Source organism: Dendrobates tinctorius, unplaced genomic scaffold (genome assembly GCF_039654945.1).
Source record: "Dendrobates tinctorius isolate UK_male_01 unplaced genomic scaffold, ASM3965494v1 ptg000241l, whole genome shotgun sequence".
NCBI classification, from domain to species: domain Eukaryota; kingdom Metazoa; phylum Chordata; class Amphibia; order Anura; family Dendrobatidae; genus Dendrobates; species Dendrobates tinctorius.
In genome coordinates this window covers 13,892,223-13,918,994 of record NW_027361908.1, presented here as the reverse complement: position 1 = coordinate 13,918,994, position 26,772 = coordinate 13,892,223, and the positions used below count along the sequence as shown (strand labels likewise).

General features: G+C 42.8%; 1 protein-coding gene across 1 annotated transcript in view; it reads right to left on the bottom strand.

The window, feature by feature from the left end:
- PPM1H (protein phosphatase, Mg2+/Mn2+ dependent 1H) overlaps positions 1-26,772 on the bottom strand; it is a 304,754-nt gene that overhangs the window by 25,071 nt on the left and 252,911 nt on the right. The window contains exons 7-8 of the mRNA XM_073556965.1: positions 14,514-14,577; positions 12,338-12,445 (exon numbers count right to left, since the gene is read on the bottom strand). Coding sequence (XP_073413066.1) covers positions 12,338-12,445; positions 14,514-14,577 — 172 coding nt within the window. The remainder of the gene's footprint in view (positions 1-12,337; positions 12,446-14,513; positions 14,578-26,772) is intronic.

Genomic DNA, 26,772 nt, shown 5'->3' with positions numbered 1-26,772 from the left:
TGGATTCGGGAGCAGCGCTAAACCTAATGGACTTGGATTTTGCTAAACGTTGTGGATTTCCGTTGACACCTCTGCAGATGCCTATCCCTTTGAGGGGGATTGATGCTACCCCTCTGGCTAAAAATAAACCTCAGTTTTGGACCCAGTTGGTCATGCGGGTCGCCCCAGACCACCAAGAAAATTGCAGATTTTTGGTGTTGCATGGTCTGCATGATGCCGTTGTTCTGGGGTTTCCCTGGTTGCAGATTCATAATCCAGTTTTGGATTGGAAGTCTGTGTCTGTGGTGAGTTGGGGTTGCCGGTGTACCTTTAGTGAGGCTCCGGTTTTTTCCACCTCTCCTCAGTCGCATGAGGTTCCTGACTATTTGGCGGACTACTATGATGTATTTAGTGAGAATGAGTCTGCGTCCTTGCCTCCTCATAGGAGTTATGACTGTGCAATTGAACTAAACCCGGGGTGTAAATTTCCTAAGGGTCGGCTCTTCAATTTATCTGTACCCGAGCACGAGGCTATGCGGTCCTATATTAGGGAGGCGTTGGAGAAGGGTCATATTAGACCATCCTCTTCACCCTTAGGTGCCTGTTTTTGTGGCCAAGAAGGATGGTTCTTTAAGGCCTTGTATTGATTATCGTGCCCTCAATAAAATTACTATTAAATATCAGTATCCGTTACCCCTGATTTCGGATCTATTCTCTAGAGTCAGAGGTGATTGCTGGTTTACCGAGCTTGACCTCAGGGGGGCGTATAATCTTATCCGCATTAAGCAGGGGGATGAATGGAAGACGGCGTTTAATACTCCGGAGGGACATTTTGAGTACCTGGTGATGCCTTTTGGGCTCACTAATGCCCCTTCTGTCTTCCAGTGCTTCATGAACGATATTTTCCGCGACTTGGTCGATAAATTTTTGAGAATTTCTTTTTTGGGATTTATTTTGTCTCCGTCAACTATTGAAATGGACCCGGCCAAGGTACAGGCCATTTATGATTGGGTTCAGCCCACTTCTTTGAAGGCCCCCCAGAAGTTTTTGGGTTTTGCTAATTTTTATCGGAAATTTATAGCAAAATTTTCTAGTATTGCCAAACCATTGACTGACCTGACCAGGAAGGGTGCGGATGTGTTGAATTGGTCTCCGGAGGCGGTTGCTTCCTTTCAGGAGCTGAAACGTAGATTTACCTCCGCCCCGGTTCTGCGGCAACCTGATGTCTCACTCCCGTTCCAGGTAGAGGTGGATGCTTCTGAGATTGGTGCAGGAGCGGTGTTGTCCCAAAAGGATCCGGTAACATCTAAAATGAATCCCTGTGCTTTCTTTTCCCGTAAGTTCTCTTCATCTGAACGTAACTATGATGTGGGGAATCGGGAACTGTTGGCCATGAAATGGGCATTTGAGGAGTGGAGACATTGGTTGGAGGGAGCCAAACATCAAGTTGTGGTCCTCACTGACCACAAAAATTTGATTTACCTAGAGTCGGCTAAACGCTTGAACCCTAGACAGGCTAGGTGGGCCTTGTTTTTTACACGTTTTGATTTTGTGGTCTCTTTCCTTCCTGGAACTAAGAATGTCAAGGCAGACGCCCTCTCTAGGAGTTTCTTTGCTGATTCTCCTATGGTGACCAAGCCTGCCACCATCTTAGGCGAGGGGGTAGTTCTTTCTGCCATCTCACCCGATTTGAGACTTGCTCTGCAAGAGTTCCAGGAGGACAAACCTGAGCGTTGCCCCAGTGGAAAGTTGTATGTTCCTGACCAGTGGAAGAAGAGAGTGATGTCTGAAGTTCATTGCTCTGCATTGGCTGGTCATCCAGGTATTTTTGGCACTAGAGATCTGGTGAGTCGCTCTTTTTGGTGGCCCACCTTGTCTCATGAAGTCAGGAATTTTGTGCAGTCCTGTGGGACTTGCTCCCTGTCTAAATCTTGTTCTCGCTCTAGTGGGTTGTTGATGCCTTTGCCGGTCCCCAGGAGGCCATGGACCCATATTTCAATGGATTTCATCTCTGATATGCCGGTCTCTCAAAGAATGACTGTTATTTGGGAGATTTGTGATAGGTTCTCTAAGATGGTTCATCTTGTACCACTCCCTAAGTTGCCATCTTCCTCTGAGTTGGTGCCTCTGTTTTTGCAACAGGTGGTTCGCTTGCACGGGATTCCTGAGAACATTGTATCTGACAGAGGAGTTCAATTTGTGTCTAAATTTTGGAGGACATTCTGTTCCAAGTTGGGAATTCAGTTGTCCTTCTCCTCTGCTTTTCACCCTCAGACCAATGGGCAGACAGAGAGAACAAACCAGACCTTGGAGTCGTATTTGAGATGTTTTATTTCCGCTGATCAGGATGATTGGGTTTCATTTTTGCCCTTGGCCGAATTTGCTTTAAATAATAGAGCTAGTTCTGCCACTTTGATGTCACCTTTTTTTTTGTAACTTTGGTTTTCACCCTCGATTTTCTTCAGGGCAGGTGGAGCCTTCTGCCTGCCCAGGTGTTGACACTGTGGTGGAGAGAATGCACCAGATCTGGGACCAAGTGGTGGATACGTTATCTCTCTCCCAGGAAAAGGCCCAGCGGTTTTCCAATCGACATAGGACCATTGGTCCCCAGTTTAAGATTGGTGATATGGTGTGGTTATCATCAAAAAATATTACTATGAAGGTGGCTTCTCCTAAGTTTAAGCTTAGATTTATTGGACCTTACAAGATTTTGGAGATTATTAATCCGGTCTCTTTTCGTTTGGCTCTTCCTGTCACATTTAAGATCCATAATGTGTTCCATAAGTCCTTGTTGAAGAGGTTTGTTGAGCCAGTTGTGCCTGAGGTGGCACCTCCGGACCCTGTATTGGTTGAAGGTAACTCGGAATATGAGGTAGAGAAAATTCTGGATTCCCGTCTGGCTAGACGGAGACTCCAGTATTTGGTTAAGTGGAAGGGTTATGGTCAGGAGGATAATTCCTGGGTCTCTGCCTCTGATATTCATGCCAAAAGATTCGTGGGTGCCTTTCATCGGGCTCACCCTGATCGCCCTGGTAGCGTTGTTGAGGGTTCGGTGACCCCTCCTCAAGGGGGGGTACTGTTGTGAGTTCATTTTCCCCTCCGTCACTGAGGCCTGGTGAACTCCCTATTCTAGTGAAGGAAGGTAGTGAGCCTGATTATCAGGCACCTGGGACTAATGAAGACGATTGACTGAGTGGAGTCACTGACTGGATTTAAGGCAGCCTATGCCCTTTCTGCCCTGCGGGTGACTTCTCTGTGGACTCTTGGACACCAGTCTGATTCCTGCTCTCCTAAAGCTAAGTTTTCTGTTTTGCCTTTTGCATCTAAGATTTGTTTTTGTTTTTCTTGCTTTTTGCATTCTGCCACTCCCTGCTGGAGTGTGCAGTGTTCCGTGAGCTCTGTCTTCTGAAAGTACCTGAGTGCTGATTTAGTTTTTGAAGCTTAGTTGCTTCAGGGCCATTTTTATATCAGCTTGTTGGCTTTTGTCTCTGATAGGGTTTTGGCAGATTGCAGACAGCAGCCTTCCTATCCGTTCCTATCTAGGTAGTTTTTGGGCCCCGTCTTTGCTCAGCCTGTCTTTCTGTCTGTGTAAGTGTTTTCATCTTGCTTCACCGTCATTATATGTGGGGGGCTGCCTATTGCTTTGGGGTCTGCTCTGGGGCAGTTAGATTTTCCCTTTCCTTCTTTAGGCCTATGTATCTCTCCGGCTGTGATCGAGGTGTCTAGGTCATCGTAGGAACCCCCCCACGACTACTGCTAGTTGTGTTGATAGGTTCAGGGGTCTGCAATCTGATAGTTGCCAACTTCTCTGGTTTTCAGGACTTAGCTAGCATTTCTGTTTTTGCCTCCTACGGTGACTCAATCATAACAATGCCCCATATGCTGCCCCATAGAATATGCCCCATATGCTGCCCCCATAAGATGCTCCATATATTATGCCCCCATATGCTGCTGCAAAAAAAATGCCATTCTCACCTCTCCTGCTCAGGACCCGGCACCTGAGATATTCACCTGTCCGGGGTCCATCGCTGCTCACCACTGTCTGCGCGTCCTCTGTCAGTGACTATTCAGCCAGCAGAGGGCGCGGCGCGCACTAACCACATCATCGCTCCCCCTGCTGGCTAAACGTCATGGACACAGGAAGCAGCAGACAGCATGAGCAGCGATGGAGCGGGGGGACAGGTGAATATCGCTATACTCACCCCTCCTCCTGGCGCGGTCTCTGAACTGCAGTCTCTCTTCTCCACTGTCTCCTTTCCTGCCTTCAGCAGTCACGTGAAACCGCTCATTACACTTGTGAATACGCGCATATTCATGAGTTTAATGAGCGGTACCACGTGACCGCTGAAGGCAGGAAGGGAGACAGTGGAGAAGCGGGGGGCGCTGCAGAGACTGCGCCGGGGGGGGATCAGTATGATCTCTGACAACCCCCGCCGACCCCCAGGTATATGACTCGTGTATAAGACGAGAGGGGGACTTTCAGCCCACAAAATTGGTCTGAAAATCTCGTCTTATACACGAGTATATACGGTAGTTTTTTTTTGCAGAATACACTGCCCTTAATTACTCAACTTAAGCCCTTTGCGACATGTGCCGTACTAGTACTGCACAAGTTGCATCTTCTCCTTTGATGTGAGCTCCAGCAGTGAGCCCACTTTCCTGGTACATGTCAGCTGTTTTGAACAGCTGACATGTGCCCGCAATAGCCGCAAGTGGATTCGCAATCCACCCGTGGCTATTAACCCGTTAAATGCCATTGTCAAACTCTGACAGCGGCATTTAAAGCGCGCTTCTGGCCATCGGGCTGGAAATCCGCCCACCAGTGACCCCCGTCATGTGACCGTGGGTCACTGATGGGTTGGCATGACAACAGGAGGTCTCCTGGAGACCTCTATGGTTGTCAGTGCCGGCTTGCTGTGAGCGCCACCTGGTGGTCGGCGCTCACAGCAAGTCACTAATTCTGATATAAAGAGGCGATTTGATCATATCCTCTATGTGGCAGAGCCGATCGGGCTATGTTCTAGTCTCCCATGGAGACTATTGAAGTATGCTAAAAGTAAAAAAAATATAAATTTTTTAAAAAGTTAATACAAAAAACATAAGTTTAAATCAACCCCCTTTCGCTACATTCAAAATAAAACAATAATAAAAAAACAAAAATCAAACACACACATATTTGGTATCGCCGCATTCAGAATCACCCGATCTATCAATAAAAAAAGGATTAACCTGATCGCTAAATGGCGTAGCGAGAAAAAAAAAGTCAAAACGCCAGAATTAAGTTTTTTTGGTTGCCATAACACTGCATTAAAATGCAATAACGGGCGATCAAAAGATCGAATCTGCACCACAATGGTATAATTAAAAATGTCAACTCGGCATGCAAAAAGTAAGCCCTCAGCCAACCCGAGATCACGAAAAATGGAGATGCTATGGGTATCATAATTTTTTTTTTTTTAACAAAGTTTGGAATTTTTTTTCACCACTTAGATAAAAAAGAACCTAGACATGTTTGGCGCCTATAAACTCGCAACGACCTGGAGAATCATAATGGCAGGTCAGTTTTAGCATTTAGTGAACATGATGAAAAATAAAACAAAAAACAAGTGTGGGATTGCACTTTTTTTTTCACCGCACTTGAATTTTTTTTCCCCATTTTTGAGAACAAGATATGGTAAAACCAATAGTGTTGTTCAAAAGTACAACTTTTCCCACAAAAAAACAAGCCCTCACATGGCCATATTGATGGAAAAATAAAAAAGTTATGGCTCTGGGAAGAAGGGGAGCGAAAAAACAATGCAAAAATGAAAAAGGGCTGCTGCGCGAAGGGGTTCTCAGACCTAGAGAAAATGTGTTTGTTTTTTCTTTACTGCTGGGATCAGATTTCAATTTCCTTGAGATAATTACCGAATATAAGCTGAGTTTCTCAGCACATTTTTTTGTGCTGAAAAAGTCTCCCTCAGCTTATACACAAGTTAGTTGTCCCAGAAAGCCGGCAGGGGAGGGGGAGCGGCGGGTGACAGAGGCAGGAGCTGGCGGCAATGGCTACACCCTGTGCTGCTGCTAAAGAGAAATGAATATTCATTTCTTTTATAGCGCGCACAGTGACAGCTGCAGCCGCCAGAAGACATCATACTCACCCCCCTCCAGCGTGCCCAGCATCTCGCTGGGGCCGGCTTCTGGCAGCTCTTCCTGTGCTGAACGATCACATGGCACTGTTCATTAAGGTAATCAATATGCACGCGTCTCCACTCCCATAGTCATGGAGGGAATATTCATTACTTTAATGAGCGTTGCCATTTAATCGCTCGGCACAGGAAGAGCGGCTGGAAGTCGGAACGAGGTGCTGCAAAAGCACGCTGGAAGGAGTGAGTAGGATGTTTGTTTTTTTTTTGAATAGGAAGCATGCATACCAGGACAGCGACGAGGGGAGCCACGCATACCAGGACAGTGACGGGGGGGAGCCACACATACCAGGACAGTGACGGGGGGAGCCACACATACCGGGACAGGGATGAAGGGACAATGCATACCTGTCTTATACTGGCGTCAATAAGCTTACCCAGTATTCCGTGGCAAAATTAGGTGCCTCGGCTTATACGGTAATACATTTCACCAGTTTCCTTATAAAGAAAACGTTCAGTTTTATGGCCATCACTCGTTTATAAAGTGGGGTCACACACAGTGATCGGGCGATGCAAAGAACCAACCGTAACAGCGCTCCCAATTAGAATATAGGGAAATTTTTTTTTTTTTGTTTTTTTGCAGGAATACACTGCCCTTAATAAATCAAATTAAAGGGAATCTTCCACCTCATTTTCGGCCTATGAGATGCAGCCACAGCCATCAGGGGCTTATCTACAGCATTCTGTAATGCTGTAGATAAGCCCCCGATGTAACCTGAAAGATAAAAAAAATTAGTTAGATTATACTCACCCGGGGGTCCGGTCCGATGGGTGTCGTGGTCCGGTCCGGTGCCTCCCATCTTCTAGCGATGATGTCCTCTTTCTTACTTCTGCCGCGGCTCCTGCGCAGGCGTACTTTATCTGTCCTGTTGAGGGCAGAGTAAAGTACTGCAGTCCGCAGAACCTCTCTGACCTTTCCCTGCGCATTGCACAGATTTGACTTCTCACATTTTTAGAGCCGTCCCAATCTATTCCCAACCTGTACAAACTCCTTATCCTGCTGATACCCCAATGTGAGCAGCTAATACCATATGTGTCCCTATTGCTGTGCCTACTATGTGGTACAAAAATAGAGCATACTGCCCTAAATAGTAATGCCACCACTGTGCTCCTTAGGGCTCATACTCACTTGCGAGAGACTCGCACAATTCCGTTTTTCTTGTTCACTGGGACAGGTGTTTTTTTTTTGCATTTTTCTATTAAAAGAGTTTTTTCTATTACCACCTATTAGTCACATGTCCACTCCACATCCAGACTTTACTAGTAACATGATCATTTTTCGACCCATCAAGCTCCTTGTATTATTTTTTATCTATGTATTTTTATGCCTGTTCTTCATTACTTTCCAGTTTAGCATGCTTACTATGGTAAAGTTTTTGAAGTCTCCCCAGACACTTAATACTCCACTCACCTACTTTTTTTTTTTTTTTTAAGCAAATCTCTTTAGTTAGAATAAAAGAAAAGATATTCCAATTGGCTCGCCGACTCTTATAATTTGCATATTTTAGCTTTGGACACATACTTATCTCCGTTGTGATGTTATATTATATGCATAATGCTTGTGATTTACTATGGATATTCCGACTATGTGTTTTACTCTGCAGCTTTTGACGTTTATCTAATGATATTGTGTCATGCCCGTAGCCGCAGGTTCGGTGTCCGCTGTGCAGGGAGACCAGCGCCTATCACGCAGCTCCACTGGTACTTTTTACCCTGTCCGCGGCTCCAGACGATCAGCGGCTCCTTTCTCTGCTAGGAATCTACATCCTCTTGGATATGCTCTTCTTACGAGGCGTGCCCCACTTCCTGCACATATTTAAAGCAGCAGGGCACCTGTCCTCTATTAGCGTCGTCTGTGCTGTGATGCTCTGTGCATAAAAGGCACCTTAAGGGAGATGCCTGAGCAACGTGTTCATTCTGTGGGATCGTTACCTCCTGCTCAGGCCGCACTTTGCAGTGCTCTGCAATCAGAGGTCTGTTTTGCTTTATGCTGATATCTCGGTCTCCATAGAATCCTCTGCTAGCAGTTCTCTATTCTGGATCCCTCGGAACCTTCCGGATACCACTACAGGCTGGATCAGGATTATACGGAGCTTCCGGGGTTCTGTCCATCGACAAAGCCAGTATTCCACAAGTCTTTTCTATCCGGTCTTCCGGTCTGTACAGGCTGTCCCTCTGGTCTGGTATTAACGGCATTTACAGTCACATGTTAAAGTTTGGGCACCCCTATTAATGTTAACCTTTTTTCTTTATGACAATTTTGGTTTTTGCAACAGCTATTTCAGTTTCATATATCTAATAACTGATGGACTCAGTTATATTTCTGGATTCAAATGAGGTTTATTGTACTAACAGAAAATGTGCAATCTGCATTTAAACAAAATTTGACCGGTGCAAAAGTATGGGCACCTCAACATAAAAGTGACATTAATATTTCGTAGATCCTCCTTTTGCAAAAATAACAGCCTCTAGTCGCTTCCTGTAGCTATTAATGAGTTCCTGGATCCTTGATGAAGGTATTTGTGACCATTCCTGTTTACAAAACAATTCCAGTTCAGTTAAGTTTGATTGTCGCCGAGCATGGACAGCCAGCTTCAAATCATCCCACAGATGTTCAATGATATTCAGGTTTGGGGACTGGGATGGCCATTCCAGAACATTGTAATTGTTCCTCTGCATGAATGCCTGAGTAGATTTGGAGCGGTGTTTTGGATCATTGTCTTGCTGAAATATCCATCCCCTGCGTAACTTCAACTTCGTCACTGATTCTTGCACATTATCATCAAGTATCTGCTGATACTGAGTTGAATCCATGCGACCCTCAACTTTAACAAGATTCCCGGTGCCGGCATTGGCCACACAGCCCCAAAGCATGATGGAACCTCCACCAAATATTACTGTGGGTAGCAAGTGTTTTTCTTGGAATGCTGTGTTTTTTAGCCTCCATGCATAACGCCTTTTTGTATGACCAAACAACTCAATCTTTGTTTCATCAGTCCACAGGACCTTCTTCCAAAATGTAACTGGCTTGTCCAAATGTGCTTTTGCATACCTCAGGCGACTGTTTGTGGCGTGCTTGCAGAAACAGCTTCTTTCGCATCACTCTCCCATACAGCTTCTCCTTGTGCAAAGTGCGCTGTATTGTTGACCGATGCACAGTGACACCATCTGCAGCAAGATGATGCTGCAGGTCTTTGGAGGTGGTCTGTGGATTGTCCTTGACTGTTCTCACCATTCTTCTTCTCTGCCTTTCTGATATTTTTCTTGGCCTGCCGCTTCTGGGCTTAACAAGAACTGTACCTGTGTTCTTCCATTTCCTTACTATGTTCCTCACAGTGGAAACTGACAGGTTAAATCTCTGAGACAACTTTTTGTATCCTTCCCCTGAAAAGCTATGTTGAATAATCTTTGTTTTCAGATCATTTGAGAGTTGTTTTGAGGAGCCCATGATGCCACTCTTCATAGGAGAATCAAATAGGAGAACTACTTGCAAGTGGCCACCTTAAATACCTTTTCTCATGATTTGATACACCTGGTTATGAAGTTCAAAGCTCAATGAGGTTACAAAACCAATTTAGTGCTTCAGGAAGTCAGTAAAAAGTAGTTAGGAGTGTTCAAATCAAGAAAATGATAAGGGTGCCCATACTTTTGCACCAGTCAAATTTTGTTTAAATGCAGATTGCACATTTTCTGTTAGTACAATAAACCTCATCTGAATCTAGAAATATAACTGAGTCCATCAGTTATTAGATATATGAAACTGAAATAGCTGTTGCAAAAACCAAAATTGTTATAAAGAAAAAAGGTTAACATTAATAAGGGGTACCCAAACTTTAACATATGACTGTAGGTCTCCTGGTGTTGTGATGGGGGAATCCCTGTATAGGGGTATACCTTGCCTGATGCTCCACTACGCAGTACAGTGTTGTAATCCACAGGGTCCTCCTCTCAGGCACCTTTTCCCGTTTGTTAAATCTTCTTTAATAAATATCCTTGGTTTATGAAGCTCATTCTCCTGTCTCTTGAGTATCGGGTATACAGCTGCTGCTGCACTGCAGTTCAATGCCGGCGGGCCCTGTAATCGCGGGCGGGACGAGGCGCCAAGGAAAGGCGTTGCGCAGCCCTCCGTATGCAGCGAGCACACAGCCGACATAATTGTCATCACTCCACCTGCGCGGACTGATGATTTCACGCTGCCTGTGACGGAAGAAGACGGAGATGAGCGGGCACCTCTTCAGAGGCGTAATCGCGGGCGGAACAAGCCGCCGAGGAAAGGCGTTGCGCAGCCCTTTGTATGCAGCGAGCACACAGAGACGACATAATTGTCATCACTCCACCTGCGCGGACTGATGATTTCACGCCGCCTGTGACGGAAGAAGACGGAGATGAGCGGGCACCTCTTCAGAGGCGTAATCGCGGGCGGAACGAGGCGCCGAGGAAAGGCGTTGCGCAGCCCTTTGTATGCAGCGAGTACACAGAGACGACATAATTTTCATCACTCCACCTGCGCGGACTGATGATTTCACGCTGCCTGTGACGGAAGAAGACGGAGATGAGCGGGCACCTCTTCAGAGGCATAATCGCGGGCGGAGCAAGGCGCCGAGAAAAGGCGTTGCGCAGCCCTTTGTATGCAGCGAGCACACAGACGACATAATTGTCATCACTCCACCTGCGCGGACTGATGATTTCACGCCGCCTGTGACGGAAGAAGACAGAGATGAGCGGGCGCCTCTTCAGAGCAGCGAGGGACATAGGCAAGTACTGTGTTTTTTTTTTTTTTTAACGCCTTGTCCTATTGGGGACATTTACCTGCCTATTGGGGATCCGTGCTGCCTATTGGGGACCTATGCTGCATATTGGGGACCATTACCTGCCTATTGGGGACATTTGCTGCCTATTGGAGACATTTACCTGCCTAGTGGGGATTCTCGCACCACACCAGTCTGAGCATGAGGTAAAAGTAGAGTTCCACCAATACGGGCACTGGCAAGGCTGCATTGATGGGCACCGATCAGGCTGCATTGATGAGCAGTGAAGTCTATATGTCTGTGTGGGCAATTTTATTGCTGGTATATTGTTTTTGTAGTGCTGTATATATATTGGTATTTTACTAATAGCAGTTTTGAATCCCTAGGAAACAATGATATCAAGAAAGAGAAAAAATTGACTCGAAGTGTAGGATATTCAAAGAACCCCAAAAAATCGGTAAGTTTAATGATTTAGCTTTACTTCTTCATTTTAAGTATTGATTTTCAGCTCACTAAGGGATGTCATTACAGTTGCTGCTCATAAAAGTCTATGGAGAAGGGATGGGAGGAGCAGCAAGGAACTAGAGGCAGACACAGGCATCCTGCTGCAAGTTCACCAGAATCAACATTTAGGCCACGTTCACATTGAGTATTTGGTCAGTATTTTACATCAGTATTCATAAGCTAAAATCAGGAGTGGAACAGTCAGAGGGAAAGTATAATAGAAATGCGTCACCACTTCTGGATTTATCACCCGCTCCTGGTTTTGGCTTACAAATACTGAGGTAAAATACTGACCAAATACTGAACGTGGCGGCTGAGGCTGTGTGCACACGCTGCGGATTATGTGCGGATTCATCCGCGCGGATTTTGTAAAATCCGCAGGTGAAACCGCAGGTCAAAAGACCTGCGGTTTTACCTGCGGATTGCTCTGCGGTTTTGCCCTGCGGTTTTTCATCTCCTCAATGGAGGAGATGGCAAACCGCAGGAGAATCCGCAGAAAGAATTGACATGTCAATTCTTTCTGCGGATTGAAAACCGCAGATAATCCGCGCGGAAAATTCCGCACCGTCTGCACTGCGGTTTTTGATTCCCATAGGGAATCATGGTACTGTACACCGCAGCAGAAACTGCTGCGGGTCCGCAGCGGCACCGCAGCAAAATCCGCAGCGTGTGCACACAGCCTGATACTTTAAATCTGATGCTGAATTTAAATGACAAAATAATATGCAAGTCTGATACAGCGTGTGCAGAAGATCTACTTCCAAAATTTGACAAGTTTAGGAATCTACCTCTGGCACCACACATTACCCATAATACTGTGATTTCGGTTTATATATGCATTGCATAAACACCAGTAAATATTTGGGGTGAAGATCCTCATTTGCCTTTCTTTATCTTAGATATCACATGACTTGCACTTACCTCAGGAATTGAAGACAAAAATGGTTTAATATAAATATTTGAATCGTGTACTTTCAAATCATGGTCACCAAGTCCTCTGGTTACACCAATTGTGGCCATTACACGGGCCTGCATTTAAAAAAAAAAATAATTGATGATGCATTTTAATAGATTGACTTGCTGGTAGATCTATATTAAACTCCTGAAAAGAATACAAAATCAGTGAGCTAAAGTTATTAAAGTAAAATAACTGTGCCATAAAACAACAACAGTGCGCAGTGTGTATACTCACTAGGCAAATAGCGCACTGATCCCGGAGTCCCTTGGTTAGTGCCCCCCCATTGTTGATTTCCCAACTTCCCACAAATGACAACTGCAGCCAATCACTGGCTTCAACAGTCACATGCAGACGGTGCTGCCATCAAGTGATTGCCAGAGATACGCAAAGTGGAATTGAATCCTACTCAATCTTTACAGTGAAGGAGGGCTCAGAAGTAAAGAATTATTTGACATTTAGCCATTGGCAGATCACATAAGGTGCCAAAGCAGCAGAATCCCTGCAAAATTACCCCATTTGGGGTATTTTTCTACCGGTGTATTAACTATTTCGACCCCACAGGTGTTTTCAGAAAACTTAAAAGATGCAAATCTGCCAGCTTGCGGTACCTCTTGAGTTGAACAAACATTGTGTGTGATTACACTCTAGTTTCTCCAATGTTTGCCAAAATGGGTGGAGCTGAAGCGGGACAGCCGTGGGAGAGTGACATTACAGCTAGTTTAATTCAGGACAAGTTGTGACATTACCTACAAAAGAAATCTCACTCTGGAGTAAAGGTACTGTCACACTAAGCGATATCGCTAGCAATATCGCTATAACTTGTGATGTTATAGCGATATTGCTAGCGATATCGCTGCATGTGATACTTACCTCTGACTGGCTCCCCCGCTGGTTATCACTGATCGCGCGGGAACGTCCTGGACTGTTTCTCGTCGTCAGCTTCCTGCTGGGGCTTCCTGTGGAGAGACGAGTGTGGAGCTGGGCGGGAGGACGCAGGATCGCCTAGTGTGACAGGTAAGTAGCGACCCCCGTCCCCTGCGATGTCGCTGGTGAGATCTGCCTGTGTGGCAGCTCACTAGCGACCACTTAGCGATGTACCAGCGATCCTGACCACGTGATATCGCTGGTCGGGATCGCTGGTACATCGCTAAGTGTGACAGTACCTTAAGACTCAGGCATGGCACATGGAGGGGAACACCACCTATCAGACCTATCATAACGTTACTTGAGTGAAAACAAGGTAGCAATCATCTAAACATCTGGACATGCGCAATGCACGCCTCTGAAATCAGGAAGCGTACACCCGGCTTCAGAGACGCAGTGATGCTGCTGGAATGAGCGGCGCGCATGCGTGAGATTTGCATGAGCTTGCAATGATGCCGCTCATGCAAATTATGTTATCACGCCCACGGGAGCGTGATAACATGAATGAGAGCTGACTAGTCTGGGACAACTATCGCCCCATCGACTAGTCAAAGGCCTCATTATCATAGGAAATGAGGAGATTTTAAATGCTTTTTTTTTTTTATACCTTATTTCACTGAATAACGTTACACAGAGCTGGTTAGGCAGGGAATTTGCTCATACATCGGTGAATCCCGCTATTGGCTTATGTTTAGTGTAAGCCAGAAAAAGCTCCTGCCGTACATGCCAAGAGGTATATGGCTCCATAAACCAGGAGGAGGTAAAACCAGTGTCTTGTCAGGCCAGTATACAATTGTGTAATGCAAGAAAAAAGAAGGTATGCAATAGCATAGTAAACTGTAGAATTCCACGCAGCGGCATAAAAAAAATATATACTGTATATACACACACATACATAAACAATATGGTGTGTGTGTATATATATATATATATATATATATATATACACACACACACACACACACACACACACACATACATACACAATATGGTATTAAATTTTTAACAAAGGCGCCTATCAGTGATGTAAATCATTGTATTGTATCCACAGTAGGTAAAAGGGAGGAAACCTCTCCCTGGCGTATGTGTCAGACAGAGGCCATTTTTGTTATATGAACAGGGCCTAACAGCAAATGTTTAAGACAAAACAGTAGGAGTTTAAGGTTACTTATGTTTAGCACGCAGTCAATTGATGCTACCAAGGAAATCATTTACCTTTTTTCCTTCTCCATATATTAGAGGAAACTTTAAATCTTCCTCCTCAATTGTCTTGTAAGCCCTATAGGAAACAATGAGTTAGAGCTTTTAACAAGTTTATTAAGAGAAAACAAGGAAAAATTGCTACTGTTCTACTAGACATTCCTGGTATATTCGTACTAGCTCAGAAACTACATGGCAAAGCTTAACCTCCAAGCCTGCAGCCTTGGACAGTCACCCCCTCTGCTCACAATAACTAAATACATGGGTTTCCCATGTAAGGTCTCATTCACACATCAGTTTTCCTGTATGAGCGCTGTCAGTGTTTTTCACAGGTAGCACTCATACCAATAATAATGAACAGTCCACACAAAATCGCTGAGACATGCCCGATATCGATCAGAGTGTCGGAACAAAATAGAGAATGCAAGTCTATGAAAAAAAAACCAAAGATTTTAATAGACTGCTAGATGGGAGACGTTAGAGACACTTTTTTTGTTTTTGACATACGAGAAAAACTGATAAAAACGTGACCACATTCTAATAAAACTCAGAAGACACTGATGAAAATCACTGATGAAACTTTCAGCTTTTCTCATAAGTGAATGAGTGTGAATGAGGTCTGAGGGCTAAAGTCACAGAATCGTATGAAAAGTTCTGTTTTTCATCCATGAAAAATTGAAGGCTAGCAATCATGACCGCACGTGTTATATATTATTTAGTCTACATCTATAATCTAGCATTTTTTAAAAAAATGGCGGCGAATGTCCTATGTGAGTAAATGCAAATGATAAGGAATAGTTGTCAAGAGAGAATGATTACCATCAAAGCAAAATATTGATTATGAAAGTCAAAAGCACTCATATTAGATTAACCCCTTAGTGACGGGGCCAATTTTTTAAATTCTGACCAATATCACTTTATGTGGCGATAACTCTGGAACGCTTCAACAAATCCCGTTGGTTTTGAGAATGTTTTTTTTTATAGCACATTATAATTTATGATAGTGGTAAATTTTGGTTGATATGTTTTGTGTTTATTAAAAATATCAGAAACTTGACTAAAATGCAAAAAAAAAATGCAATTTTCAAACTTTGAATGATTATCCCTTTAATCCAGATAGTCACACCACACAAAAACATTAATAAATAACATTTCCCACATGTCTGCTTTACATCAGCACCATTTTTAAAATGCAAATTTATTTTGTTAGCCTTTTAGGAGGCATAAAAATGTAGCAGTAATTTTTCATTTTTTCAAGGAAATTTACAACATTTATTTTTTTGAGGGACCTATTTAAGTTTGAAGTGACTTTGGGGGTCCCATAAATTGGAAAACTCCAAACGTGATACCATTTTAAAAACAGTACCCCCTGACATATTGAAAACTTCTGTCAGATAGTTTATTAACCCTTCAGGTGATTTTCAGGAATTAAAGCAAAGAGGTATAGCAGGAATGAAAAAGTGTTTGTTTGCCACCTAAATGTCACTAACTTCTGAACCAACCGCTATAGCCGGGAGACTCTGAGGCCGCTGTTTGGCCATGAACTGCTATGGCAAACATCAGGATCACACAATCATGATCTCGGTGTGTCAATTAGATTAAAGCAGAAGCCCTCACAATCTATTAACCATTTATTTGATGTAGTCACTATTGACAGCAGCAACTAAGGGGTTAAACAGATATGGACGGTGCCAACACTGATCGTTTGTGATACAGCAAGTTGTCAGCTAAAGTGTACAGTTGACAGCTGCTGGATTGTCACCTGTATGGGGATGCTATTTTCATATATCTCAGGTCAGTAAAAATACGTATTGGCTGTCATTAAGGGGTTAAAAACCATGTCTGCTTTCTTTCACATATATAAGGTAATGGGGTGCTCACTGTATATACTAGGTGTTCAGGGGTAAAAAACTAGAGACCATTTAGAAAATCCCGGCCCACAATGTTAGAGATAACAGTCCATTAGACCAAAAAATGCATACACAATCAATTAAAAAACAAATCTGAACTGAGAAAAGTAAGTTAATGTGTATACACAATCAATTGTCAACGTTTCGGCTCAAGTGCCTTTTTCAAGACATACCTGAAATAATGGAAATTCACAACAATGAATAAAGTGAAAGAAAAGGAAAAATCATTCCATAAAAGACAAAAAAAACAAAACAGGTCTGTATAATATGTCAGACAGTTATTAATACATGATATTTATATAATCACCACAAAATGACAATATTCCGATTAAACATTACAAATGGTATGAGCATTGTATTCAAAAACACTCAAGAGGCAACCGTATCCCCAAACATTATGTATATTATCATTATACCATAATTAATTTACAAAAAATAATCTTGATCAGATATAGTCATCCCAACAAAATAATAAGCATAATACCTGAGCAAGGTAAGGTCCTAATTCTCTGAATCTGGACTTAATAAAGTTTTTCAAAAAGCTCCTATGAAGGCGCCACCTTATGGCAAAAAGCATAAAAAATACTTAAAAGAAAATAAAGCATGAGCGTCCACCAGACGCCAAAGACCAGCCACCGCAATGAAAAAATTATTATTGTATAAACATACCTTATGGAAGAAAAGGGAAAGAATCCACGATGTATAACAGAGTGTGCCGCTAGTGCTGCGCGGCAAGAAAGAGAGCGCCATAACAGTCATACACGCACCCTCTCCCTTAAGTATAGGACACAGTCATTTCCGGGGTAAATGTCAGCGTTTGCAAAAGTGAACCACACAACGGGGCCTTTATATTGTGGGCCGGGGTTTTTCTAAATGCTTTCTTTCACAAACCGCACCACTATTGTCAACAGGAAGTGCCTGGAACTGCACCTCGGTCTCATTCAAGTGAACCAGGCTGACCTTCGGTACCAGATTAAGCAGCATATACGTACGGGTATGTGGTGCGGTTTTTGAAAAAAAAAAATTAAAAAGCAGTCTCTAAATATTATACAATTCCTTAGAGGACACCATTACATTTATTAGTAAAGTGGCATTTTAATCCAACATGTACTTAATAAAATTACTGTACAGAAGTTTGAACAATCAGGCTAAATCATTAACCTCGGGATCTTTGCTCACTAAACTTTCTAAGCAGCTTTCAAGTGACAGTTCCCAAATGCTGAGGCGCAAACATTAAAAAGCTCATAAATTCTATAACCTTGAGTTGACTCCAGCGCTGCAGTCTCCAATGAAGGTTACAGGGTTTCGCTTGTCCTTGAGTAAATCTCATTCTGTTTCCATCAAAATTACTTTGTTCTACAAAGCATTAAAGATAACTAAAGAGTAAGCCAGGTGGATGGGAACGCTGAGCTCCGGGGGATGAGGTTTTTAGATTTTAAATAATCAGAACAAAAACACTAGCCAAGGAGCATGTTCATCATTGCCACAGTGCTGAGGAATGACAAACACTTCTACATATGCATTGCTTATATTAAATATCCTATAGGCTTACAGCTTTATCAAATACAATTAACAATGTACATTAATTGAAATATAACATCAAAGGTGACTGTCAATGATAACAACCGAGGGTTTGGGTCAGATCCCACCACTGTTACCACTTTGTCACAGATGACACCGGAGAGATATCACGCAGATTCCACCGCAGTCACCAGTTTGTCAGCAGAACGCAACGCTGAAGCCTCCAATCGTCAGAATAATTATGCAAATGACTGACAAGTGATTGCCAAGGTCGCAGCTGCTGCCAATACTAAGCCGGTTATCGAGGAACTCACAGCGAGCGTATGGAATATACACCTCAGATTCCAATGCATGGAATATATACATATACACAACCCCGTATGGTCACTGCCAACTCCACAACAACAAAAAAAAGGAACCACTAATAGCTGCCACCACTAATCGTTTCTACGGGCCAGTCAGACACCAGTTACAGGTAGCGAATGGCTTCAGGAGTGTGGTTTACAGAGCAAGAGGAACAGAGCGATTAAATTATATACATTTAATCCAGAAAAGTAGACAGTGTTTATAAAAACTATACAAAGATGTTACAAAGTGGGAACAAAACAATATGGTATCTACAATTACAGGAAATAAAAAGTACTTAACCTGATGTCATGGAAATGGCCCAGAGCTTAGCAGAGAGAATCATTCCGATTAGGAAAACTGAATACTCTCACAGAGAGCTTATAGTAATGTGAGTGAATGCAATATCCGTCCCTTCGCTACAACACAAATATATCTCACATAAATATCAGATTGATGCAAAACCACAATACTCATAGCTGACCACTGGCTTCAAAACGTCTAAGAAGCTACTTGAATCAGAGGAAGACCTATTACTGGAAAAGGCACTACTTCAGCTCTGTGTAAACAGATCTCAGACTTGACTTGTAGTCTTCTTCCCAGCAACTCTCACTGCTGTAATTATCTGGTCAATGCAGGAGGCCACTATTTCAATGGAAGTTGAAGTGTTAACTTTCTTTCTCTTCCCTAGTTCTTTTAAGATGCGACTTAAATTATACTCCCAAACTATGGACTTTACGACTCAGTCTGCATAGACTTTAGTTTCTTAAGGTATTGACATTCATTGTATTGTTTTTTTTTCTGTTACTTGCTTATCCTTAACACGTGCACCATAATAGGTGAACACCAGCTCTCTCTGCAATATCGCTTAGAACCTCCCTTCACTTAAAGAGACTATTTTGTGTCATTAGTTAACATTACTAATTCACAATGGATAATAAGATCATTTCCTCTCAAAAAGGCAAAACCAAACAATTCCTTACCAACTGTAACTACTGACTTACCAAATTCCTTCCTGTTTTAGACAAAAGTTTATTTTCATTGTGAAAAAAAATTAAGACATTGTACTATAAATATTCGATAAGCTTTAAACCACAGTATAGTTCATCTAAACCAGACAAATGGTGCACAGCATCCTTCATTCCTATTAGTTTTCTTTCCATTCACTTGTCATTCCTGATTTAAAAGGAATCAGTCACCAATTTTTTGCTACCTTATCAGAGAGAAGCATAATGTAGAGACAAAGATCATGATTCCAATAATGAGACACTTACTGGGCGGCTGCTTGCTGTAGTTTTGATAAAATCAGAAATGTTAAATGTTCAAGTTTTTTTAAGGGGTTGACCATGCTTGGGGCTCACTATGTGACTGTAGAATTGTGAATCCTCGTAGTGCGCATTGTCAGGATTCTATGGTGCTATCGCAGGGAGGGAGTGGTCATGTAATGAAAGTATGAAACTTACATACTTCCAGCCACACTCCTACTAGACATGGCTGGCTATACTCAATTCACTTGTTGGCATGCGACTGCATTTATGCAAATCTCAGAGAATCCTGAGAACGTGCACACTGCGCACTGTCAGGATTCACAAGTCTGCAGTCACAAAGTGATTGCAGACTTGGACAACACTTAAGTTTTGGAGTTTGGGAGTAAGAAAGCACAAGTATAAGGAAAAACATACAAAATCCAAATACAGATGTTGCTCATGGCTAAACTATCCCATGACTTCATAGCAAAATGTTTTGTGGTAATATGTTGTTGCAGGACATTGGGTTATGCATTAAATACTTATAAGAAAAAATCTAAGTACCGTATATTGCAAATTAGTGAGAGTAGCTGCTGAAGAAATGGCACTAATAGTTTCAGTCAACACTTCTAAACATCCAAGATATTCCTGTTACTTAGAATTAAAGAGAAGGTCTCTTGAAGCTCATTAAGTTTTGCCAGCAACTTTATTGCTTTTGTATCAGTGTCTCATTACTGAGTGAAGTGTCATGAAGCATTTTGGCTCCCTAATGTATGTAAAAAATAAATAAAGTTTAACCCCTTCATGACCAAGCCTATTTTGAACTTAATGACCAGGCCATTTTTTGCAATTCTGACCAGTGTCCCTTTATGGGTTAATAACTCTGGAACGCTTCAATGCATCCTAGCGATTCTGAGACTGTTTTTTCGTGACATATTGGGCTTCATGTTAGTGGTAAATTTAGGTCGATAATTTTTGCGTTAATTTGTGAAAAAAAATAAGAAGTTTGGTGAAAATTTTGAAAATTTCACAATTTTCAAATTTTGAATTTTTATTCTGTTAAACCAGAGAATTATGTGACACAAAATAGTTACTAAATAACATTTCCCACATGTCTACTTTACATCAGCACAATTTTGGAACCAAATTTTTTTCTGTTAGGAAGTTACAAGGGTTAAAAGTGGACAGGTGATTTCTCATTTTTACAGCACCATTTTATTTTTAGGACCACATCACATTTGAGGGGTCTATATAGCAGAAAATACCCAAAAGTGACACCATTCTAAAAACTGCCCCCTCAAGCTACTCAAAACAACATTCAAGAAGACTATTAACACTTCAGGTTTTCACAGGAACTAAAGCAACGTGGAAGGAAAAAATTGACATTTTAATTTTTCCAACAAACATTTTCTTTTATCAATTTTTTCATTTTCACATGGGCAACAGGATAAAATGGATCCTAAAATGTGTGGGGCAATTTCTCCTGAGTACACCGATACCTCATATGTGGTCATAAACCACTGGTTTGGGCGCACGGCAGGAAGGAGCGCCATTTGACTTTTTGAAAGGAAAATTAGCGCCAATCGTTATCGGACACCATGACGCGTTTGGAGAGCCACTGTGCCTAAACAGTGAAAACCCCCCATAAGTGACACCATTTTGGAAACTAGACCCCTTAAGGACCTTATATAGATGTGTAGTGAGCACTTTCAACCTCCAAGTGCTTCACAAAAGTTTATAACACAGAGCAGGGAAAATAAAAAATAATTTTTTTCCTCAAAAATGATTTTTTTAGCACGCTATTTTTTATTTTCACATGGCTAACATGAGAAATTGGACCACAAAAGTTGTTGTCCAGTTTGTCCTGAGTACGCTGGTACCCCATATGTGGGGAGGAACCACTGTTCGGGCGCACGGCAGGGCTCAGAAGGGAAGGAGCACATTTGACTTTTTGAAAGGAAAATTAGCTCCAATCGTTAGCGGACACCATGTCGTGTTTGGAGAGTCCCTGTGTGCCTAAACTTTGGATCTCCTCAACAAATGGCGCCATTTTGGAGACTAGACCCCCTAAGGAACTTATCTAGATGCATAGTGAGCACTTTAAACCCCTAGGTGCTTCACAGAAGTTTATAATGCAGAGCAGTGAAAATAAAAAATATTTTTTTTTCCTCAAAAAATTATTTTTTAGTCCGCAATTTTTTATTTTCACAAAGGTAACAAGATAAAATGGACCCCTAAAGTTGTATTCCAGTTTGTCCTGAGTACGCTGACACCCCATATGTGGAGGGGAACCACTGTTCGGGCATACGTCGGGGCTCGGAAGGGAAGTAGTGATGTTTTGAAATGCTGACTTTGATGGAATGATCTGTGGGCGTCATGTTACAATTGCAGAGCACCTGATGTGCCTAAACTGTGGAAACCCCCCACAAGTGACCCCCATTTTGGAAACTAGACCCCCCAAGGAACTTATCTAGATGTGTGGTGAGCACCTTGAACCCCCAAGTGCTTCACAGAAGTTTATAACGCAGAGCCGTGAAAATAAAAAATCATTTTTTTTCTTCAAAAAATCATTTTTTAGCTCGCAATTTTTTTTTATTTTTACAAGGGTAACAGGATAAATTGGACCCCAAAAGTTGTTGTCCAGTTTGTCCTGAGTACGCTGGTACCCCATATATGGGGGAAACCATTGTTTGGGCACACGTCAGGGCTCGGAATGGAAGTAGTGACATTTTGAAATGCAGACTTTGATGGAATGGTCTGCGGTCGTCGTTATGTTTGCAGAGCCCCTGATGTGCCTAAACAGTAGAAACCCCGAACAAGTGACACCATTTTGGAAACTAGACCCCTTAAGGAACTTATCTAGATGTGTAGTGAGCACTTTGAACCCCCAAGTGCTTCACAGAAGTTTATAACGCAGAAACGTGAAAATAAAAAAATCATTTTTTGCTGCAAAAAAATCATTTTTTAGCCCCCAATTTTTTATTTTCCCAAGTGTAACAGGAGAAATTAAACCCCCAAAGTTGTTGTGCAATTTGTCCTGAGTACGTTGATACCCCATATGTTGGGGTAAACCACTGTTTGGGCACACGTCGGGGCTTGGAAGGGAGGGAGCACCGTTTGACTTTTTGAACGCAAAATTGGCTGGAATCAATGGTGGCACCATGTCGCGTTTGGAGACCAACTGATGTGCTTAAACAGTGGAAACCCCTCAATTCTAACTCCAACCCTAACCCCAACACACCCCTAACCACAACCCTAACTCCAACACACTCCCAACCCTAACCATAACCACAACCCTAACCCTAATTCCAGCCCTAACTAATTCCACCCCTAACCCTAATTCCAACCGTAACACTAACCCTAATTCCACCCTAACCCTAATTCCACCCTAAACCTAATTCCAACCACCCTAACCGTAATTCCACCCTAACCCTAATTCCAACCCTAACCCCACCCTAACCCTATTTCCAACCCTAACTCCACCCTAACCCTAATTATAACCCTAGCCCTAATGGAAAAATAAAAATATTTTCTTTATTTTATTACTTGTGCCTACCTATGGGGGTGATATAGGGGGGGTTATTTACTTTTTATTTTATTTTGATCACTGTGAGAGTTTATCACAGTGATCAAAATTAATGAATGGAATCTGCAATGGCAGGTTCCAGCGGGCACACTGCGCATGCGCCCGCCATTTTGCAAGATGGCGGCGCCCATGATCCAAGACCGCGGGACATCGGGAACGACAGCAGCACTCGGTAGGTACCGGGGCGTGGGAGGGGACTTGATTGGAAGCTGGGGGGAGCAGATGGAGCAGATGATGACAGCGGCGGCACATCGCATGGCTTTAAGGTCATGACACAGCATATGCGTCATTGGTCGGATTGGCACCGACTTTCATGACGCATACGCTGCGTCACTGGTTGGGAAGGGGTTAAGATTTTAAAAGAATATTTTGTAACTAAAAGTTTTTCATTGGATCATAAAAATGGAACCATAAATAACAAAATGCCCAGGAACACCATAAGCCAAGTGGCTATGTGTTAGGCATAAAAACAGGACACTCCCAAAGAGCCATGTGAAAACAATGAAAAACGGAGTACGAAGTCCATGAAATACGTAAAAAATGTACAATTTTATTGAAAACAAGATTACCATAAACTTCAATAATCCATGTACAAATGATGTTAATATTCAAAAAAGTAGAAAACAAAATTACAACAAAGTACAGAGAAACAATTAGCAACAGGATCAATGCAGCAGTGGCTAAAAACTGTCCTGAATCATGGACGGACCAGAAACGCAATAAAGTGCTAAGTGCTATCCAGTTGTAAGAAGGGATCATAAAGTGATCCTATATTGTTTATTTGCAGAGGATAAAACCTGCTGTGATCTTGCGATGGACACCATTGCACTGCTTCTTAAAGTTACAGTACAGTAAAAAAAAAAAATTATCTGCACTGTGACTTTTCAGCGGATTAAAAATCTGTGTCAGTCATGTGATGGACATAAAGATCATAAAAACTGTAAAGAATTGATATAGATGGCCATGAAATACTCATTGATGGTCTGCTCCTTCACAATCCCCGTGATGATCCCAATTTGTACAGGTGAACAAGGCACTTTCAGGTACCCAAGGATGAGCCAGCCTTGTGCAAGTCCACAATTCTCTTCCTGATATCTTGGCCGATTTCCTTAGCCTTTGCCATGAAACAACACAAAGTATTGAGTTTCAGGTGTGCATTAAAATATATCCATAGATTTGTCTCTAACGCAGATGTTGCCAAAAAACCTATCAGACGCTTCCAAACACATGACATCATCATATGTGAAGTCCAGAATTGTTTAAAGCCATGGTAATATTAGTGTATGTAAACTTTTGACTTTGGAGTAAGTAAAAATGGCTTTAAAACATTCTCGCTCTCTCAGTATTCTGGCATTTGGCAAATATTAATAACTAGCTGAAGAGCCCGGCGCTGCCCGGGCATAGTAACTAACTACGGTTATAACAAATTATGATTATATCTATCTATCTATCTATCTATCTATCTATATATATATATATATATATATATATATAGCTGAGTGTAGAGCCCCGCTCATTTCGCATTGCCACATTCACTATAATATCCCACATCATTCCGTCAGCCAGAGCTACCGGACTACTATCCAAAATATCCCACATCATGCCATCAGCCAGAGCCATAGGACAATTACCACTAATATCCCACATCATCCCGTCAGCCAGAGCCCCCGGACAACTACCACTAATATCCCACATCATCCCGTCAGCCTGGTGTCAGAACCAGAGCACTGAGTGGAGCGGTCCTAACTTCCATTCTGGGGATCCCTTTAAGAGAGGCCTGGGATCAGAACCAGAGCGCTGAGTGGATTTGCTCTGACTTGCATACCAATGATCTCTTTAATAGAACTGTTATGAATGAGTCACCGAGGAGGAAAAACAATAACAAGCTAAGCCACAAAAAACTTTGCAGACCCCTGAGCTTATCCACACAACTAGCAGTAGCCGTGGAGCGTACCTACGATGATCCTAGACGCCTCGTCACAGTCGGAGAACTAAATAAGGCTAAAGCAAGAAAAGGGGAAAACTAAACTGCCCCAGAGCAGACCCCAAAGCAATAGACAGCCCCCAAACATGTATTGTCGGTGAGACAAGATGAAAACACAAACACAGATAGAAAAAAAAGCTGAGCAAACGATGGGGCCCACACTAACTAGAAAGGACAGGAAAGGAAAGATGCTGTCTGCAATCACGCACAAAACACTGCCAAAAAATGTCCAACACTTTCTGATAACAAAAACCCTGAAGTCGCTAGACTTCAATTCCCTATATCAGCACTCTGGTATATTCTGAAGACAGAGCAAAAAGAGACCAATCTGATCAGGTACAAAAAGCAAACTGGCATAAACAGACATAAGAATGGAAATTCAGCTGGCTGACCACAAAAACTGAGTAAACCAGACCAAATCTCATGAGAAAAAATAGCAGAGCACACTTAGCTTGAAAAATCACCAGCACAAAATTAGGGAGTCGGCTGTCTTAAATCCAGTCATAGGCTCCTGATGTCCACTCACAGTCCTCCTCCTCAGGTGGCAGGTCTCTACCATTTAGATCAGCTTCATTACCTACCGTCACCACTAGAGGGAGCCCGGATGGAGAACTCACGACTCCTCTGTCAACACAGCCAGCTCCACCACCCTCACCAGAAGCCAGAGGTAAACCAGAAAAAGAGTTCACAACAACCCCTTGAGGAGGGGTCACCGAACGCTCATCCACGCCACCAGGCCGATCAGGATGGGCCCGGTGAAAAGCACGAACCAATCGATCGGCATGAATGTCAGAGGCAGAGACCCAAGAATTGTCCTCCTGGCCATAAACCTTCCACTTGACCAAATACTGGAGTCTCTGTCTAGCCAGTATTTTCTCTACCTCATATTCCACATTACCTTCAACCAACACAGGGTCAGGAGGTGCCGCCATAGGAACCACTGGCTCAACAAACCTCTTCAACAGAGACTTATGAAACACGTTATGGATCTTAAACGTAACTGGAAGAGCCAATCGAAAAGAAACCGGGTTAAGAATCTCCAAAATCCTATAAGGTCCAATAAATCTTGGCTTGAACTTTGGAGACGCAACCGTCATAGAGATATTTTTTGACAACAACCAAACCATATCACCCACTTTAAACCGGGGACCAATGATCCTATGCCGGTTGGAAAACCGCTGGGCCTTTTCTTGAGAGAGGGACAACTTATCCACCACTTGGTCCCAAATCTGCTGCATTCTCTCTACTACAGTGTCAACACCTGGGCAGGCTGAAGATTCCACTTGCCCTGAAGAAAATCGAGGATGAAACCCAAAGTTACAGAAAAATGGCGACATCAATGTGGCAGAACTAGCTCTATTATTTAGGGCTAATTCGGCCAAGGGCAAAAATGAGACCCAATCATCCTGATCAGCAGATATAAAACATCTCAAATAGGACACCAAAGTCTGGTCTCTCAGTCTGCCCATTGGTCTGTGGGTGAAACGCAGAGGAGAAGGATAACTCTATACCCAGCTTGGAACAAAAAGCTTTTCAAAATCTGGAGACAAACTGGACTCCTCTGTCCGACACAATGTTCTCAGGAATCCCATGCAACCGAACCACCTGTTGTAGAAACAAGGGCACCAACTCAGAAGAAGATGGCAACTTTGGGAGTGGTACAAGATGGACCATCTTAGAA